Genomic DNA, 21,084 nt, shown 5'->3' with positions numbered 1-21,084 from the left:
ATTATTGTTGCAGCTATAAATAATAAAATTCTCCACAGCTACTAATCCTTAGCAAATAACATGATTAGGATGTTTTTCTAAAATTTATTTTCCCTATTAAGAAATTATTAAGCTGTTAAATATGAAGACGTTGAATTAATCAATTGTATTGTTCCTTCGGATCTTATTTTTGTTGGCACTCCCACTAACTTCTCCATACTGCAAGTGGCCTGAGAAAAAGGCCTCATTTAATTTCATTTTCTCTTTGGAAAATAAGGTCTTCTGCTTGGTTTTACACGTTCAGGCAAATACTTGTCTCTTATCACATTAAATAAAGTCTTCTGCTTGATTTTACACGTTAAGACAAATACTTGTCTCGTTGCAATTTTTTTCTTTTATACTGTTTTGTTCACTTTTGGGAGAGTTTGAAATTTATTACGAACAAGAGAAGACGACCTTGACTGTAATTGCCAAAACATAATATGATATCCCTCATGGTGGAACAGCCTATGGAACTTATAATGATGCAGCTGAATCCCTCAGTTAGCTCATCCATTCCCTCTGAACAGCCTATGGAAGAAAAGGCTATCACCTACATGGACCTTGTTTTGTTCAAAGCTGCGGCGGATGGTGACGTGGAAGCATTTAGTGACTGCCAAGTTGCTCTTGATTGCCTGGTTGACGGAAGCCAAAACACGGTGCTTCATATTTACTCCAGAACCGGAGGACGCCTGGTAGTCAAAAATGTTAGAGCGTTTCCGTGTTTTCAGAAAAGGGTATTCGAAAGAGAATTCTCCATTAACTTTGTGGAGCAACTTGTCAACAAGTGCCCATCACTGCTACTGCAACGCAATGCCAACTGGGAAATCCCATTGCACATTGCAGCAAGACATGGGCATTCTGGCATAGTCAAAGTCCTTATTGAACGCGCCAATGTAGTGCTACATGAAGACCCGGAGAGAGGGTTGGATGCAACCGGGGCGAGGCAGATGCTGAGAATGAGGGATGAGGAAGAAAATACTGCTTTCCATTTGGCCGCTCGATATGGCCATCTTGATGTGTTGCGACTATTGGTCAAAGAAGATCCTGATTTTGCTTTCTCCGCTAATACAAGCGGTGAGACTCCACTCTACTTAGCTGCCGAGGGAGGATATCACGGTATGGTTACTGAGATGTTAGATAATTGCAAATCAACGGTTTATGGCGGCCCCAATGGTAGAACAGCTTTGCATGCAGCAGTCCTGGCGGGAGATGAAAGTAAGTGATCAGTTCATTATTTTGTGTTATTGTTGTTGTTTTGGGATAATTTACTCAATGGCTATTCTCGTTGCTTTTTCTGCCAATGGGAACGCATGTTCTGTTTCTCCCCTGGCCAAACAAGGAAAATAAAACAAAACAAATGCATAGTCTTGGTCATTCATTTTTCAAAATTAAATAAATTCACATGTACTGCTGTTGTTGAACTTTTTGATCTTTTTGTTGTGTTTTGGTAATGACAGAGACAGTAAGGAAACTAATAGAGGCAAAAATGCAACTAACCAAACAAACAGATGACAATGGGCGGACTCCACTCCACTATGCTGCGCATTTCGGTAAACGTTCAATTGCCAAAGTTTTGTTGGAAGAAGATGCGTCTGCTGCTTATATAAGTGATAAAGAGAGAGGGATGTCGGCTCTTCATATGGCAGCTTGGCAAGGCGAGCAAGGGATAATGGAAGAAATTATCTCCAATTGTCCAGGTTGCTGCGAAATGGTGGACAAAAGAGGCTGGAATTTTCTTCACTTTGCTGTCGTTGCAGTATCTCCCAAAAAACTTAAGAGATTCTTAGTTGATAACAAGATTAATGATTTCACAAATAGAAATCTTTTTCATGAAAAGAATGTTAATGGGTACACGCCTCTCCATATCTACTTAACGGGGCCTGCTCGTCAGCGCCTTGGTTGGTTTTCTCTTAATTATTTTCTTCTAGATCGTGAACTTCAAGTAAGAGGATGGAAGTCCCGTCGATTTTACGACCAAATGACACGAAAGAAGGTATAAAGCTTTACCCTGCTTGATTTTTACTATTCTCTCCTTTTCAAAATTGTCAAGTTTTTTTTTTTTTTTTTTCAATTTCAGAAGAAATTATTGATTTTGATGTACTTAATATTTAACTTTTCTTTTCTAAAAAATTTCAAGTCATCAATTTCGTACATACTAACTGATGTCAAGTGTAAGACACATGATAGCAGTAGATATTTAATGTCTGAAATGATTTAAGACTGATAAAAAGATCAAGGTGTCATCGCTTTACAAATATGAGTTGAAAAGTGACTTTTGAAAATAAAGGAGTCGAATTTTAATGATAACGATTACTATTTACTCTAAAAAATGATTTTGGCTTTTTTGGGTATTAAAAAAGAAAAGATGGATAAAAAATTGAGATTAGATGAGTATTTTATTAAGTACATAATTTTACATTTTATTAGTCTTTAAAAGTGGACTACTATAAGCAAAGTTTTTAATTACTGATAAGAAAATATTAAACTCTAACTACTATATGCAGAGTTTAGATAATTAACAATAACATGCATGTGTCTCCTTTAATAAGTTCCTAATTTATTGTTTCATTTACAAATCTATACAATATATTGAAAGGATCCCATGAGATTTTTTCCAATTTCATTTTCATTTTTTTATTTCTTTTCATTTATCTATTTTTTGTAAATATTTTTATTTTATGTTTTCTCTTTTTTATTTTATTTTTTTAGGGATAAACTGCTTCATAAAAATTACAAAAAAAATTAAAGAAAATTAAATTAGGCTAATCTAACTTTTAAAGATTTTCTTTTCATTTAGTTTAATTTTCTTGTATAGAAGAAAGATTATAAAATTATTATTTCAATAATTTTTTTAGAATCAATTCCACCATAATAATAAATTCCATAGTAAAAAAACAATAATAATAAATAAGTAAGTTAAATAATAAATACTCAGAATTAGGAAATGAAATATAAAGAAGAAATTAATGCAAAACAAGATGATAGAAAAATATATTAATTTAAAATATAGTAATAATTTTTCTTGATTTTTTTTCATTTATTTTATTTTCATAGACAGAAGAATTAAAGAAAATATTTATCAATTCAATCATTGTAATAAATAAATAATTTAAATAATAATAAATAATCAAAATTAGGATATGAAATACAAAAAAGAAATCATTGCAAAAAAATGGAATACAAAATGAAAGGTAAGGATGAGAGAAAACCAAAAAAATTAAAAATTAATTTGAAATCATAACGTTTGGTTCAGATGGAATCGATTTTTTCTTATTGGTTGTAATTGTATCGATTTAAAGAAAAGTTGGTTAGAATTTAAATCAAACTTTAAAAATTCATAATATTATATATTATTTAAAAAAATTAAATTAAATTCGATATAAACTTTATTATCCTAATAAAAAGTGACTATCTCATATCATAAATCTCACTCTGCCCATCTCAAAATCCTAATTCAAAACATTTAAACTAAAGTCTTAAATTTTAATTATTGGGATGTCACATTAGAGACAACTATTATACTAGCAGATAATGAAATGTATAATTTAATAAAAAGATTGCGTAGAAATAAAGTTAAAAAATGAGAAAATGTTATAACAAAGGCTTTTAATTTTGTTTATCTAGTTTAAAAACTCCATCACCAATATATGGATAAGTAAAATTCACTAGTAGTTCATGAACTTCCATGATATATATATATATATATATATATCTCACTTTTATACATGATAAAAAAAAAAAAAAGATTTTCCATGAAAAATTTTTTAGAAAAGTTTGTGGTTTATCTTCTATTAGTCATCAATCAATCAGGATATGTATACAAGTATCACTTGTCTACCCATAGGATGAAAAAAACTAATATGAAATTTTTTAGGTGAAGTTTGTAAAGTTTTTTTTTAAATAATTTAATAGAAAATTCAAACTAATAAATTGATAAAGTTTAATGTGAATATCAATAATATGTAAAAAAATTATTAAAAAAATTATTTATAATTCAAATATGATCCATATATATTCAACAATATCAATATTTTTACTAAAAATGTTTATTTAAAAGTATATATCAAAATTTATTAAAATTTTTTTAAATTTTACATGTTTGATTTATGTAATAAAACATTTTAATTTTTAATTTTTAATCTTATTTAATTGATTTTAATTGAAATTTTCATGAATTTTACGTACAAAATTTCATCTAAATCTTTACCCGGTGCATAGATATGACATGTTTCAATGACTTGTGAAGTTGGCGTGAGTGAGATAAATCTCGCTTAATAAATTTAAAACATGCATGTGGCCCACGTGTGGATCCCGTCACGTGTTTGTATTTATATCACAATGTTTGCATGAACGTTTTTTTAATTTTCTAAATGTTGATTGACGAAACGATGGATAGTCAATTTTTTTTTAAAAAAAAAGGATATATATCTTTTGTGTCATGAATGAAAATGATATATTTATAAAAATTGTGAAGTACCCGTGAATTTTTCTCATAGACTAATAAATGCTAATCATTCCTTAAATCGACGATTATCGTTGCAGAAACACATTCGCCAATTGTTGAATGACATTGGTGATAATGTAGAAGTGGAAGGGTTACGGGTTCACCCAAACTTCAGAAAAAGGGTAAAGGACGAGGATGATGTCTCCTCCATCGAAGTTGTGGAAAAAACACGAGAGACCCATTTACTGGTGGCAGCGCTAGTAGCAACCGTAACATTCGCCGCAGCATTCACCGTACCTGGTGGATACAAGAGTGATGAGCAAGGGGATGCAACCTTGAGTCGTGACCCAGCTTTTAAAGCCTTCATTATTACAGATACCTTTGCATTTGTTTCCTCTCTTTTAGCGGTCCTGCTTCATTTTCGCTTGGTATTCCTGAAGTGGAGTCTAGTTAGTCTCCAATTTAAGGTGATTCGTCTGGCAGATGTCTTAACTTTTTCTGCGACGATAGCAATGGTGATTGCTTTCAGCACAGGCAGTTACGCAGTGTTACAATCTTCCATGGGGTTTGCTATCGCCACATGTTCCCTTGGCCTCACCTTCGTTCCCGGTTTGTTCATTGCTTATGCCATTTTTCGCTTCTTTCTCGTATGAAGGATACCATAGTTACCCCTAACTACAAGCCTGCTACTGCCACAAAATTAATTAAAATGTAAAATGCCGACTGCTTCATTTCTATTGCTATATATGAATCAATGAAATAAAGGGGCATTAATTCAAGGATTCGATGCGGTTATTGCTCAAGCTAAAACAAGTTACAAGTTCCTTTCTGCCCCTTAGTTTCTAAGCTATTAATGTTTCATGACGCTTTCATTTTTGCCAATAAATATACTGTTTATTTTTTTTCTCATCCACTCTATATCCGTCCTTTATATAACAGTCCGTCCATCTTGTTTTCTTTGAACTCTTTTCATATTCTCTTTCAAATTTTGAACACCCACTGTTGCTAAAGCTTTTAGTATGTAATTCCACAGGCCATTTATATCGAGGTCTTAATTTGGAGTTTACAGACACCGAATTTTTTTTGAAAAACTTTTAATATGATTGACTTAGGCTCATTTACAACTCATAAAGAGCCCAGCTAACGACTTAGCTCATTTAGAAATCCAAACAAAGTCTATTTAAAGCCCGTAAAAAAGTCTTTTTAAGAGTTTATAAAATACATCGATATTTAAATATGTAATAAACAAGAGAAAAAGAGACTCGTATGAATATTGTCAAACTTTTTTGCATAAAATTTATATGGATGATATTTTTCATGTGGATACATAAGAAATAAAGAATAAATTAAGCAAGTAAACTCCAAAATCAATTCTAGTCAAATTTGGTCAAATTTAGTTAATAGTGTTAAAATTAGTCAAATAAAGTTAAAATTGTACGATTTGGTCAAAATGAATAGAAACGAATTCAATCTTCAAAATTCATAACCTAATTAAAATCAACGTGATTTAAAGTTAAAATTAATTATTTTTTTAAAGCAATAAAAATTTTTTATTGCATTTGAGAAAGTACAAAATTACCAAAATGACTTTTAGGAGTATTTTGATAATTTAATGTTCTCACTGTCAATTTTCATAAAATTTTTCATATCTTAATTTCATAATATTTGATAATTTTTTGTACATTCAAAATCACAAGTAATACATTGAGAGGTGTGAAAATACGAAAATACATTTTAGAGATATTTTTATAATTTGACTTTTTCAAGCTCAGATTTTCATAAAAATTTTTAGATCTCAATTTTATAATATTTCATAATTTGTAGTACTTTAAAATCTCAAAATGAGTATGGGAATATTTATTTATAAAAAAATGGCTCAAATACTGAAACTTTGTACTAAAGGTAAAATAATATTTTTATGTAGTTTAAAGGCTATAAAAATTTAATATTTGCAGTAAATAATGTGGACTAGTAAATTTTATATTGAATCTTGATCTAATGGCTAAAGATTAATTTTTGAAAAAAAAAATTGACTCTTGATTGAGATTTGATCCAAGGGCTTATATTCAATCTTTCAAAGATATTTTGAGGGGCTTTCTTCTTTGCAAAAAGAGGGGAAGGAAGAGAAAAAGAACGTGGAAGGGTGGCTGGTTTTAAAATGAGAAGGAGGAGAAAAAGGAAACGGAGGCTGGAAAGGAAAGAAAAAAAAGGGTAAAAAAAAATGAGGAAAGAAAAAGTTTACGGAAACACAAAAGTGAAGGAAAATTATAAAAGGAGAACCCTAAAAAGAGAGAACGAGGAAAGGCTGTACAGCGAAAAAGAAGCAAAATAAACTTCAGAACCAAAAAGGTGATTTCTTTGATCCCATCTCAAGCATTTCACATGCATAATGTCATTCCATATTTTCTATGTGTTTCTTCACGTGAAGTTCAAGACATAAATGGTTATTATATCCTATACATATAGGAACGTTCTCCTTTCTAAGTTTTTTTTTTTTTTTTAATAAAACATAAAAAAAAAAAGTTCACAAACATGATTGAGGATTCGGTTCCATCAAAAAAAAAAAAAAAGGGAGGCTGTAACTAAAATAAATGGTTCTTGGGTGAGTTTAAAAGCTGGTTTTCTTTTCTTTACGTGAAACTTTGGAAGTCGTTTAACTTTCTTGAGTGGGTCATTAAAAAGGATAAGCTGGGAATCAGATGGAGTTTCATTTTGGTTTTGATTGAAAAGAAACCACATGGTTCTCTCCTTCCACATCTGTCCTCACGTGAAAGGCAAAAGCTCTGTTTGTTGTCAACAGCTCCAATGGTGATTTCCTTTTTTACAGCACAGGGGCTTGGGTTCATGTTGTTGCGGGCGCTCCTTGACTGGTATAATAAAAAAGGTTTCTTCTTTTTCAGAAAGCTAGTGCCTTTCAAAACCCGAGGAGAAACTTAAAAACTTTGTCCTTGTTATGTTCCGCTCGTCCTCTTCTTTTCTTTCTATTTGTGGCATTTTCCTGGTAAAAACTTGGGACTTCATCTTGGTCGGGGTCATGTATTTAGTTCATGCTCTTCTTGCATAAAATTTATTGGGAGAGTTTAAGGCACTATCAATCTTGGCACCCACTGTTTACATTTAAAGCTTATGTTTGATACATGTGTTCAGTTCATGGGCGGGAAAAGCATGAAACTTTGGCTGTAGAATGATTTAAAAAAAGGAGGAATCTCGCAGTTCAGAATTTTTTTTAACAGATTTTGAAGCGTAAGTTACACACGCCGTTAAATTAACTAACAGTGCAAAGATGGCTATTAATATTGCCAATTACGATGCCAAGAAGGATACATCATTATCTGATTCGGCATTGCAGTTTTGTTACAGTTAGAACCTTAATTGTTACAGTTTATCAAAAGTTAAGTCATTTGAGCAACCTTTTAAAAGTTGGTTCCCAAATTGAGGACATAGCTAGCTAGACTAAAATGCAACGGTATAACCTAAATGCAAAGGTATCTATTTTGTAATGATGAAGTTAATTGATCGAATAAAGATTAAAGTGGTAAAGCACAATGATTGGAAAGGGATACCGTCACATGATTGCCACACTTTTGTTAGGCCCCCTTTGAAAATGCTGTTAACTATTAGGAATTGATAATCTTTGATTGAGGATTTTTATTGGCCTTAATTTGATGCAGTAAACATTAAATTTGGTTTTCATGGGACAAGAATTTACTACTGGGATCATATAGGTTTCTTTGTTCTTATTTTCAGAGAAAATTGTGATGTAACTTGGAAACATTGTAGCCTTTGTATTAAGGCAATTTAGAGGATCAGATCACATCAGATGGCCGACCATTTTTATTGGTCTTTGGCAACTTCAGTTGTGGTGGTTCTGTAATCTTTGCTTGATGAGGAAAATTGTGTGGCAATTTATTTCGAGTGAAAATTTGCAAAAGCCATATTCTTACAAGCGGTATTGATACTATAGTTACTCTCACGCATTTAATGGTTCTTATACTCATACAAGAGAGTACAACCTCTTTTTAAACTCATATATATAATCTTTCGAAATTTTTTTTTTTCAATTCTCAAGTGTTGCTATTGAAATCTTTGTATCCCCTGTAGGCAATATAATCTTAATCTTGTCTCATAAATCATAAGATTTTCCTTGTTATATTTCAGAGCTTATTAGTTGCATTTCTGGATGTGTTTTTATTGCACATTCTGTGTTTTTTCATTTATTTGTTTAATGGATAGCTCATGTTTACTTAAAAAAAGAAAAGAGAAATTGAATGTGACAAGGCTAGTAGCTTGCATAGTTGATTCTCTGCAAGATTTTGCTCATAATGGTATTTGTTACAGGGAGTTGTGCTCTCAGCATTAGTCTACTACCTACAAACATGGTGTATCAGTAATAAAGGACCAGTTTTCGCAGTGATGTTCTCTCCACTGGTCGTTGATTTTTAGCCATATTCTCTGCAATTCTTTTTCCTTTTCTCATTATTTCACTAACAAGTTCCTATTTTCTTTATAATTTAACTTTTTTTTATTTATTTTGTAGGTATTTTTATTATTGTATATTGAAAGTATTTATTTATATGACTTACGTATATTACCAACTATTTGTATAGAATTTGTAATATATATGTATTTTTTGTATTTTTATTTAATAGAATTCATAAACAATTTTATAAAATATTGTAAATTCTTTTATAAATAAAATGGAGTATTTTGTTTATTTATTTTTTTCTATTTATATATATTTAGTATTCATGTAATTACTTTAAAAATAAATTAAAAAACTAAAATAAAATGAAAAAAATTATAAATAAAATATATTAAATATAGTTGAAAAATAAATATTACCAATAGATTTTATCGACGGATTATTACCTAATTATCAACAAAATTATTACCAACGAAATTTACCAACGGATAATTCCATTGATAATTATTTATGGATTTTACACATTATCGATGGAATAGTATTACCAACTTATTTATTATTGATGAAAAATTTCATCACTAATACTATTACTAACAGAAAACATGCTATTATTGAAGGAAAATTTTGTAGGTAAAAATCAATTTTTTGGTAGTGAAACTTACTAGATGTTATTTTTTTAAAAGTGTCTGTACAAATTATCTAAATTAAACTTTAAATTTTTTAGTAAATATTATTGTTACATGTTAAAAACAAATACTATTCTTTCAACATGATTCACATGATCTAAGGAAAACTATACAAATAGAGAGTGTCATAATATATAGATCCGTAGACCTATAGTTAGATATGGATTTTAGGGAGTCATCACCAATATTTTTGTTAAGTATGATTGGCAACCTAATGAATCTACCCCTTTAAGGATGTCCTAAGCTTGACTAAGAATCTTTAAAAGAATAAATTTTGGTTTGCACTTCAAAACAAGGTTCGAAAGTTTGATTACGTATAAGGAAGGTTATTGCCCCACACGCTCATCCAAAAGATGGTACCATTTAATCTTAAAGTATCCTAAAGATCTTTGTTTTAAATATTATATGAATTAAACTAAATTATTTTAGTAAATGTTATTGTTACACGTTAAAAACAAATATTATTCTTTCAACATGATTCATATGATCCAAGAAAAACTATACAAGTAGAGAGTATATGATATAACCTAATCGTCAAGGTAATTCATAGAATAAAGATTATTAGAATGAAGTATTTAACGAAAGAGAAAATGATTGCGTACGTACTATCCAATAAAGGCAAAGGTATTGTATTTTGTAATATTGAAGTTTATTGATCGAATAAAGATTAAAGTGATAATCAAGGCACAATGAGTGGAATGAGAGCAAAGAATAATGAAGATCTATAAAAAAGAAAAAGGAGTAAGGGTGTAAATGATTCAAAAAAATATATTTGTTCATAACTTATTCAAGTTCAATTAAAAAAAAAATGAATTTGGCTTAATCATTATCGAATTGAACTTGAGCTCGAGCAACTAGACTTATCGAACGAACCGAATTCAAGTATCTTAATACTCAGCTTGAATGGCTCATGAGCCTAATCAAACTTTTTTTATTTTAATATATTTTTATTATTTTACTTATGAAACTATGATTTCACCTTTTTATACACATACACCTAAAGCTAACCTAAACACTCCTAAATCAATCTCATATGTTTCTCTTTCCCTCTCTCACTCTCCCAAGATAGCAAGACACAGACCTAGCATCAGTTATTCCTTGGTTCCTTGCTTCACCACTGGCGACGGTGATTGTTTGTCCGAAGCCATCACTTGTGCTCACTCCTCGCTCAGGGGCAGTTGATAATAACGACCTAAAGGGCCTTGCCCCTTCAAAAATTTTTAAACCCTTATTAGCATGTATATTTATTTATATTAAATACATTTAATTAATCTTATAAACTAAAAGTGTTAATTTTATTAGTTTTGTGTTCTATAAATTAATTTTGTGCATTGTAATTTAAAAGATGTTCAAACACATTGATATATGTTTATTTATTATATCCAACAATTATTATTTGTAAATTCTTAAAATTAAGAGTTTTATCACAATTTTTAAATTACAATCAAAATGAATTTAACAAAAGTTAAATTAATTTTTCAACTTTCTCAACAAGATTTAAATTTTCAACCAAGTACCAAATGTGTTTTTCCTTTTTTTTAGTACATGGTCAAAGTTAAAGAGATTTAAGGAAAGGAAAAGGAGATTTAGGTTACTACAACTACTTCTCTTCATATATATATATATATATATATATATTCTTTTATTTTTACTTTAATCTCTATCATGTTGTTGAAATTTTTTTCCAACAATATATAAAAAGTAAAAATAAAAGAATATATATATATATATATATATATATATATACTGAAACTAATTTACAAAAATGATAGAAAAACACAAAACTCCTAGTCTCAAAATTTCATCTTCATTTAAAAAAAATATTTAGTTTTTTTTTTTTGTTTTGATAAAATGTTTAAATATGGTTGATTTATTCATACTCTTTTTTATTTCAATTTCAAATTATTAAAAAAATAAAAAATTCCCATAATTCATTGATATATTGTGTAATTAGTAATTCAAAAGGTTAATTGTAAATCATGTTATTGTTAAAAGTATAATGTTTTCATAGTAATATTTTTGTTTTATAATTTTATGAGCTTGTCATGTTTTATCACCATTGTAACCTAATCCATCTTGATCAAAGAAAGCTTTTTGTGTTTCAAATATGTCATTGAGTTTTTGGTGTGTCATATAAAATCTAGAAAATAAATTAGGTAAATTTACATTATTCTTAATCAAATCATCAACATTCAATGTTAAAGCGTCAATTTTCTTTTCTAATTGATTTTTAGCCTTAGTTAGCAGTTCATTCTCTACTTTTAACTTAGAAATTATTTTTCTATGCCTCATGTTCATGCTTTCATATTCTACAACTAATTCATCAAAGTTATCTTGTAACTCATCAAATACATAAAAAGTTAAATCATTTGAGTTAAAATTTACCTTAGGCTCATCAAATTCATGAGATATAGGTTGGCTACTTTTTCTCATTTGATTCATCATTGAAAAAGTTATTATCACTTTATATTGCAATCATTGCTTTCTTTTTTGGCTTCATTGCGTTTTGGATTTTTCATAAAGGACAATCAAATTTGATATGACCTAGTTATTGCATTTATAGCAAACAACTTGGTCCTTTTCTTTTATACTTGATTCTTCTTTAATCACTTTCTTTTATGTTCATTTTCATGGACTTCTTGAATCTCTTTACAAGCATAACCTTTTCAAACTCTTCATTTTCATCTTCTTCATTTCTTTCCTTTTTTTCTTCTTGAATGGTTGGTTTAAGAGCAATTCCAATTTTTTTTTATTGGTTCTTGTCCCTGTTTAAGCTTCATCTTAAAAGTAAGGAGAGAACTCATGAATTCATCCAAAAAAAGTGTATGAAGATCTTTGGATTCTTCAATTACCGTAACCTTTGCCACCTAACTCTTTGGTAGACTATTCAAGATCTTCTTTACCATTTTTACATTGAAATATGTCTTTCCAAAGGCCTTCAAACTATTGATAATGTCATTAAAGCAATTGAATATCTTACTAATAAATTCCTCTGATTTCATTTTAAAGAGCTCATAATCATAAGCGAGCATTCTAATTTTGGTCTCCTTAACTTGATTTATGCCTTCATGGGTAATGGCTAACTTATCCAAAATTTTTTTCGTATTTTCACACAAGAAAACTCTATTATACTCACTAGACCCTAATACATACAAAAGTGTGTGCATTACCTTGGCATTGGGATCTTCCTATTATTAGCATCCCATTCACTTTTTTAATAGATCACATTTCTGTCATCCACATTCTTTATTGAAATTTGAGGACCATTGACAATAACTCTTTATACTTTATAGTCATTAACTTAAATGAACAATCTCATCTTAGTCTTCTAATATGAGTAGTTACCACCAACAAAAAGAGAAGGCCTTATAATAGAATTACTTTCATCACTAAGAGAAGTTGTAATCATTTCATTTGCCATAAGACACAATTCTTATTGTTTTCCATAATTCTTGTAGCATGTGGATGGTTGCTTTTCATTCATCACAATACCTTTTTTTTAGCCATTTAGGATCACTTTTAGGTTGTTTAGACCTACAAAAATAGTGTACTAGCTCTGATACCAATTGTTAGCTTAAAGACTTAAATTAAACCAAGAGGGGTGAATTGGTTAATTATAAATTTTAACAATTTGAACCCCAATTAACACAATAATCACAAATATCAATTTCTAAACTAATCAACAAATTATAAACAACTTGAAATGTAAAGAGGTAGAGTTAGAGAATCAAACACCGATATTTATAAAGGTTTGATCCTTTCTCAAGGCACCTAGATCTTCTCCCTTAGTCTCACTTGCTGAAAAATCCAATCTATTGTATGTTGAACATTACAACCTAGCTCTTCAAAGCTTTATACAATCAACAACACAATCTTTTAAGGGTTATCCTCCCTGTTAAGCTCACAACCTCATAACACAAGTTTTGAAGTGATTTTGCAAACTCAAAAACCTCTATAAGGTTGGGTGTTTGCAAATTTGAAATACAAATCAAAGTTATAAAGGATATCAAAAGAGAAATAAATACAAGATTGAATATTTTGCCTTTTCTCACAACAAAATTCCATTTAATGCTTGGAGAAGATGGTGGATGAAAGCAATAAGTTTTATTGGCTCTTGATAGCTTGTAATATGGTGGAAGACCTCTTTTTATATGCATAAAATGGACGAGAGCCATTGGTTTTATTTAATGCATGGAGCTTCTGCAAAGCAACAAGAAAATATGATTGTTTAAACTTGTCAAGGCCAAATCAATCTATCCCTTCTATGGATGGGATCGATTGATTTTGGCTTTGAAAGCTAAAACTTTAGGCATGAAAATACAGCCTGATTGATTAGGTAACAATACCCAATTAATCCTATATGCAAGTGATTGATTCCCTAGTTTGAGTAATTAATCATTTTTTGTGTTTTTCAAACCAATTTTCATTCTGCTTAAAATATTAATCAATCCCTAAGAGAAAGGATCAATCTTGTTTTTTGAAACCCTTGTGCCAATCGATCTGTATAGGGAAAAGATCGATTAGTTTTCATGAAATTCCCACCAAAAAGCTTATTAGCCAAAAAAGTGATCGATCTTTTTAAGGAGGGGATCTATTAGGTCCTTAAGGGGATCGATCTTTTCCATGCAATTTTGGTTAATTTTGTTTTTTAAACCATAGGAGATGAATTTTTTTTGTTCAAAAACGTTTTTGACTAGATAAAAAGCTAGAAAAGTATTCAAATTAAGTTCAAATCAATTTAATTTGATTTTAGCAAATTTTTGTTTTGTTATTCAAAACACTTTTGTCAATTCAAGGCTAACAAATTTATCCTTAATTATCCCAAAAACTTGGTTTTAATCTTAGTTTCCTTGTCGAATCCACTCTTCTAATTTTAAAAGGATAATAGCAAAACCAAATAAAAAGATGATCAATAGAATATATGAAAAAAATTGTAAAAATAATCTAAAAAAGAAAAAAAAAACAAAGTAAAAATAAGGGAGAAATCCTTTTTTTTATTTTCATTTTATTTCACTCTAAAAATAATCAAAATCAAAATAAATAAAATAGATAAAAATATAAAAATAAATAAATAACTAATAAATAAGGATAAAATAAAGATAAATATAATATCAAAATAAAAATAAAGATAAATATAAAATAAATAAAAAGAATATATAAAAAAAAGTAGATAAGTGTGAAATAAAATAGAATAGATAAAAAGAAAAAGGAAAATTGAACTTTTAGGCTTAAAACAGAACCTAGTCCAAACTATTTTAAAACCTTAGACTAAATGGAGTGTCTACATACATACATACATACATACATATCCAGAAGCTCACTTCATGCAATATGAACAGCTCCAAACCAAATATATAAAGGTAAAAAAAAAAAAAAAACTAAAAGAAACAAGCATGACTTTAATTTACCTTGTGTCAAATTTAGAATTTAAATTTCAGTTTAAATCTTCCGAAGTCCTTCCAAAATAATTCAATAACCAATAATTTGGATTCAAAATTATGAGTTATGGGATTATTGCACAAAAGATAGAGTGGAAATTTTTTATCAAGCACAAAAACTCATCTGAATAGTTTGAAATCAAATTTTAATTCGATTTAAATTGACTAAAAAATTTATAAATTCGAATCCAAAAAGATTTGAATCAAAACAATACGAAGTGAAAGCAACTTGCATATAAATTAATCTGAATACAAGCTCAACATGTATTTGATTTAAATCTTGTAAAACTTGAATTTGAAACTTGAGAATATTCAAATTGTAATAATCCAAGATTGATCAAACCTGAAACAGAAAAACCCAAAGTAGCTTGAATTTGATAGAATCCAAATCTAAGTGGATTCAAAGCCGGAATTGTCTCGAGATGACCAAACTATAATTAATGCTAATTTAAAGATATATACCTTCCCGTTATCCTCTAGTTGTGTTTGATTCAAATTATGCTGAAGTGCATGCTATTTAAGTGGCTTTAGAAGCTTTTTTCAATTCTATTTGGTTGGTAATATTTCTTTAATTATAAGACAGATTCAACGATTGCCATGCTTAATACGAGTAAAAGACCTTGCAAGTTGTGGAGATTCTAATACAACGACTTGACTTAAAAAAAAAAAATTCAAAGTTCAAACTAGAGTTGAAGAACTAAGAATTGTTGCTGATGGAATAGTATTTGTTTTAAAGTATTACAATTATAATTAAGAATTATTTTATATAATTAATTGAATAATAAATTATTATATTATAATTAAGTTATAATCATTAAATAATTAATTACGAATTAAAAAATAACAAGATAACTAAATTAATACCTAATAAATTTTGAATCTAAAACTTTATTATTATAACCCTATGCAAAAGTATAACGTAGTAGTCAAAAAATGTAATTCATCAAATAAAGATTAAATTAAAATAATTAAAGGGAAAGATTTTCCGTACCATGAATAAAGGGCACATTAATGATTGAAAAGAGAAGCAATAAATATAGAGATTATATATAATGCTGTTATTATATGATTTCTGACATTAATAACTGTTGGTTATATGGATACAGTATATATGTGTTACAATAATTCAGACATCAATTGGGAGGATGAATACATGTCAGAGGGCATTAATTTAATAAGAACAATAAAAATCAATATTAAGAATTGTTTGTAAGCAAGAAAATAGATGATAAAAATTTTATAAAATTTAACTAATAAAACAGATCTTTTAAAGGAAGCTTATTTTAATAATTAAGGACTTCAATGTCAATAAGAAAATAAATAAAATAATTAATATGATAATTTAACCAAAAACATCATAAATTTTTTTTAAAGATGAAAAAAAATGATAAATTAAACGCACAACCGAAAATCTAATAAAATCTAAGATAGGGGTGAAGATCGTGAGCAGAGCGGGAAAGAACATGAGGCCAAGGGAACAAGTGACGATAGCAAACCCCAAGGAAGATTGCAACACTGCGTAAGTACCAGTGCTGAAAGCAACCACCATCGCTGCCATTGCCAAAACAGTTAACCAATCTGCCGGACATTTCAAACGAACTAGGAAATAGTGTTTTTTCCCAGGAAAAAGCACTAAGAAAAAGTGAAGGAAGATGGCTAAAAGAGAAGAAACAAATGCCAGGGTATCTGTTATAATGAAGGCTTGAAAAGCCGAGTCACGACTCAAGGTAGCAGTGCCTTGCTCACTCTTGTTTCCACCAGGTACTGTGAATGCTGCAGCAAATGTTACGGTTGCTACAAGCGTTGCCACCAGCAAATGGGTCTCCCTGGTTTTTGGGTCAATTTCGTGTTCGGGAATATCCTTCTTCTCCACCTCCTTCGCAATCTCACGGAAGCGGTAGTGAACCGGCATCCCCGCCACTTGTGCATTATTAGCTATATCTTTCATAAATTCCATAATCTGTTTCATCTGCAGCACATAATTACGCGTTGATTTCAACAATGATTAATTTTGATCATTCTATAGAATTTTGGGATGGAAAAAGTGAGATACATGAAATGATAGAAACTTCCTTCTCATTGCATAATCCAATGTTCCAAATAAAAAAATCTACTAATTCGATATTTAAATAAAAATAATTTGTTTGCTTTTAAAATTATTCTTATTTATTATATTTTTTTATTTTATTGAAGATATATGTGATTTTACAAATGAAATAAACTATTATTTATATCATAACATATAAAGATATAAATATATATTGAAGTATATATATATATTTGTATATATATATTTTTGTATATAAAAAGTCACTGTCTAAGAATAGAAAAAAAAGTTGTAGATTTTGGGATTCAAGTTTCAGACCTCTAAATACTTTTAAAAATGATTATATAAATTAATTAAATTAAATTTCGAATTCACATAAAAACATATTTAATGTAAAAACTGTACAACCAAGTAAAAAAAAACGAAAATTATAATCCTGACTGTCCCAATTAAAAAATATATATAAATAAAAAAATAAATGTCTATTTAACTTGCTTATAGGTGGAATTTAAAAAAAAAATTCCAATAAAAAATGTAATGACAATGATAAAATGTAAAATTATGTATATATAATGGGAAATGTAAAACTTAATTAAAGTAGGGTGGAGCCAGCTGTCGTACCTTCGATTTTATAAATGAATATGAGTATAAACGTCCTTCGGATGGATGAAGTTTAAAAATACGAAAAACTTCCCTATAATCTTCACTACCATCATAATTACTAAAATGCAGGACATGTAAAGGCGTGATCCCATCGATATCCATTTCTTCTATAAGATTTCTAACTGGTAAATCCTTAATCTTATTGTTAACATCAAATAAGAATCTCTTTAATTTTCTCGGTCCTAAAGTAACGACGGCAAAGTGAAGAAAATTCCATCCTCTTTTGTCCACAATTTCACAACAACCTGGACAATAGGAGATAATGTCTTCCATTATGTTCGTCCGGCCACTCCAAGCTGCCGTATGAAGAGCCGTCGTCCCTCTCTCTTTATCAGTTATATAAGCAGCAGATGGATCGGCTTTTAACAACAGTTGCGCAATTGAACGGGAACGGAATTGCACGGCATAATGAAGTGGAGTCCGCCCTTTGTCATCAGTTTCTTTTGTTAAATGCTTTTTTGCCTCTATTATTATCCTCACTGATTCTACCAAAACAAAACGAAGAGAAAAAGTTCAACCATATGGTGTGTGTGTGTGTCTATATATATATATATATATATATGTATGAAATATTTTGTGAGATTTTTCTGTTTTCATCATTTATTGTTAAAAACATATTTTAATTATAAATAAATTCATCATTCATAATGAATTTACTCGGTAAATATAGTTTCATCTATAATTTTTTAATAAAAATATTGATTAGTGAAAATTTATTAATTAATTTATGCACAATGTGTATTTCATTCTCACAAATTATATAAAAAATGAAATCAAAATTCACATTTTCAAATTAATATATTAAAAATAAATTTATTAATATAATATATAAATATAAAATTAAATAAATAATTTATATATTTTTATATATCCCAAGACAAAAAAAAAACCTAAACTTGCCGTCAATCCAATCACGACTTTTGCAAAAAAAAAAACAAAAAAAAATCCCTCTCCCGACGAAATATCAATTTAAAAAAAGAACACCCCTACTAGATCTCATGGGGTCAAAATCCGTAAAAATGAATTATTTTGTCGCTTTTGTCTATATTGATTCTTTTTAATAAATTTTATCTAATTAAAAATTAAAAAAATAGCAAAAAAGAAAAAAATCCAAATAATGTTGCCACTTGGACACCTACGTAACACTACCATTTGGCCTCATTTTCTTGTAAAATTTAATAATAAATTAACAAAAAGAAAAAAAATTTGAATGTCTTATCCACATCTCTATTGTTATTTAAAAAAAAAAACTAATTTAAAATAACAAAAAAAATCAAATAGATTCCATACAAAATTTTAAAAAAGCTAAAAATAAAATTAATTATTAAACATAAAAAAAAAAGCTCATGAGATGCCACATTGCACCCAAAAATATATAACATTTATATTATAGATAAGTATTATTGTTTGCTCCTTTAGTCGTTAAAAGATCACGGACCGAGCTTCTAACACATGGTAAGAACTTTGCCACATTATCATATCCACATCAGGATAAGAACTTTTTTTTTATGTGTGTGTATATATATATAAATATAAAGAATTTATTTTTTTTCTTACCTTGCCATGTGGAAAAGTGGTTTACTTGGTTAATAACGTGAAATGACGAGTGAGGGACTAAAAAATTTTTGTTCAAAAGATATTTTTGTTTTGTTTTGCTTTTTTTTTATATATATATATTTATCTTTGGTTTTCTATCATGTTTAAATTTTTAATTTTTTATTCAATTTTGTTTTAAAAAAATAAAAAATAAAAGAGTCAATCATAGTCTTAATTATATTAACCCAAAACAACAATGAATCACACAAAACATTGAGCTCACTTACCTTTATTTCTGGCCATGGTTGCTGCATGCAAAGCAGTTCTACCATCAGGGCCGCCACAGTCCATTGACTTGCAATTATCCAATATCCCAGCCACCAAAAGATTGCTTCTTCTCCCGGCAGCTATGTAGATTGGAGTCTCACCGCTTTTATAAGCGGAGGATGAAAAGTCAGGATCTAATTCCTTTACCAGTAGTCGCACCACATCACGGTCAGCACTTTCAGCTGCCTTATGCAAAGCAGTGTTTCCCTCCTTATCCGCCATTTCCAGCATCTGCTTCATCCTGGTTGCTTCCAGGTCTTTGGCGCGTTCAATAAGGAATTTGATTATATCAGAATGACCGTGTCTAACTGCTACGTGCAATGGGATTTCTCCTTTGGCATTGGGTTGCAGTAGCAGTGATGGGCACTCGTCGATAAGTTGCTTAACAAAGTTAATGGAGAACTCTTTCAAATCTCCTTTTCCGGAAAAACAGAAACCGTTTATCAATTTTGACTACCAGTCGTCCTCCGGTTCTGCAGTAAATATGGAGCGCTGTGTTTTGCCTTCCGTCAACCAGGCAATGAAGACCACCTTGATACTTATTAAATAGTTCCATGTCACCATTTTCTGCGGCTTTTAACAAATCACTGTCCATGTAGGTAATAACCTCTGCTTGCAGAGTTAGTTCAGAGGGAATGGATGAGCTAATTGAGGGATCCAGCTGCATCATTGCAATTAATTTGGCTGGCTAATTAAGGCTTTCCTATTCGACCAAGCCAAGGCAGGCAGGCACACAATTTTTCTGAACCAAATTGTTAGGAAAATGGGGTCCAGCCTCATGTAAGTGGTTTTGGACCAAGTAAAGGCCATGGGCCTTGATCTTTCATTTTACATAGAGCCCTAGCTACTTAATAAAAAAGAGGTGGGGTTGTTTTAAGTGTGTGTCAAAAACCAAGTAGAGAAAGAAGAAAAGCCAAAAAAAGCAGAGAGAAAAAAGAGAAGGGAGAGTTGGTTGAACGGAAGTCGATCCGTAGTCCGATTGAGTTGGACCCTTGTTAGGAGGTTTATGATTCAGAGTTCTACATTCTAAACGGTGAAGATCGGGTTTGAAACTCTCTAGGAACAAATCTAGGGTGTATTTGTTGAGTCACTTATTTGGTGAGATTTCTCCAATTGTTTCTCTAGTTGTTGATTAGCTCTAATTTTAGCTAGAGAAGAACTTCGTATACCTATTATTTGATAGTGAAGATTTTTCTGGTGGTCCATGATTTTTTCCCTCTACATTGGAGGATTTTTCACATAAATCTTGGTGTGCTTTATTTTTCCTGTATTTTTTATTATTGATTGTTGTCAATTGCATCTGTATTGTTGTGATTATTGCTTCAGGTGCAACAAGTGGTATCAGAGCGAGGGTTATTTTGAGACATCGATACAGATGTAACCCAGGATAGAAGTAAATTTTGTTTAAGATCATGGAGGGTGATACAGGTTCCATGATAAAATTGACAACATCGAATTATTCAATTTGAAAGCCTATGATGGATGATCATCTATACTGC

At 29.6% G+C, this 21,084-nt stretch overlaps 2 protein-coding genes across 2 annotated transcripts; one reads left to right on the top strand and one right to left on the bottom strand.

The window, feature by feature from the left end:
* Positions 1–473: 473 nt before the first annotated feature.
* Positions 474–5,118, top strand: LOC111279444 (protein ACCELERATED CELL DEATH 6-like). The gene is made up of 3 exons (XM_089756346.1): positions 474–1,236; positions 1,479–2,014; positions 4,564–5,118. The coding sequence occupies exons 1-3, from the start codon at positions 474–476 to the stop codon at positions 5,116–5,118; spliced, it is 1,854 nt and encodes a 617-aa protein (XP_089612472.1).
* Positions 5,119–10,603: 5,485 nt separating this feature from the next.
* On the bottom strand, positions 10,604–20,252 carry LOC149510948 (protein ACCELERATED CELL DEATH 6-like). Its single transcript, XM_089756345.1, has 5 exons — positions 20,117–20,252; positions 19,546–20,001; positions 17,681–18,207; positions 16,540–16,981; positions 10,604–10,782 (listed from the first exon to the last, which is right to left on the bottom strand). The coding sequence occupies exons 1-5, from the start codon at positions 20,250–20,252 to the stop codon at positions 10,604–10,606; spliced, it is 1,740 nt and encodes a 579-aa protein (XP_089612471.1).
* Positions 20,253–21,084: the final 832 nt, after the last annotated feature.

Source organism: Durio zibethinus, chromosome 27 (genome assembly GCF_047325235.1).
Source record: "Durio zibethinus cultivar Kanyao isolate XHJ-2024 chromosome 27, ASM4732523v1, whole genome shotgun sequence".
NCBI classification, from domain to species: Eukaryota; Viridiplantae; Streptophyta; class Magnoliopsida; order Malvales; family Malvaceae; genus Durio; species Durio zibethinus.
Note: the sequence above shows the minus strand (reverse complement) of the source record. Positions and strands in the feature narration are given on the sequence as shown.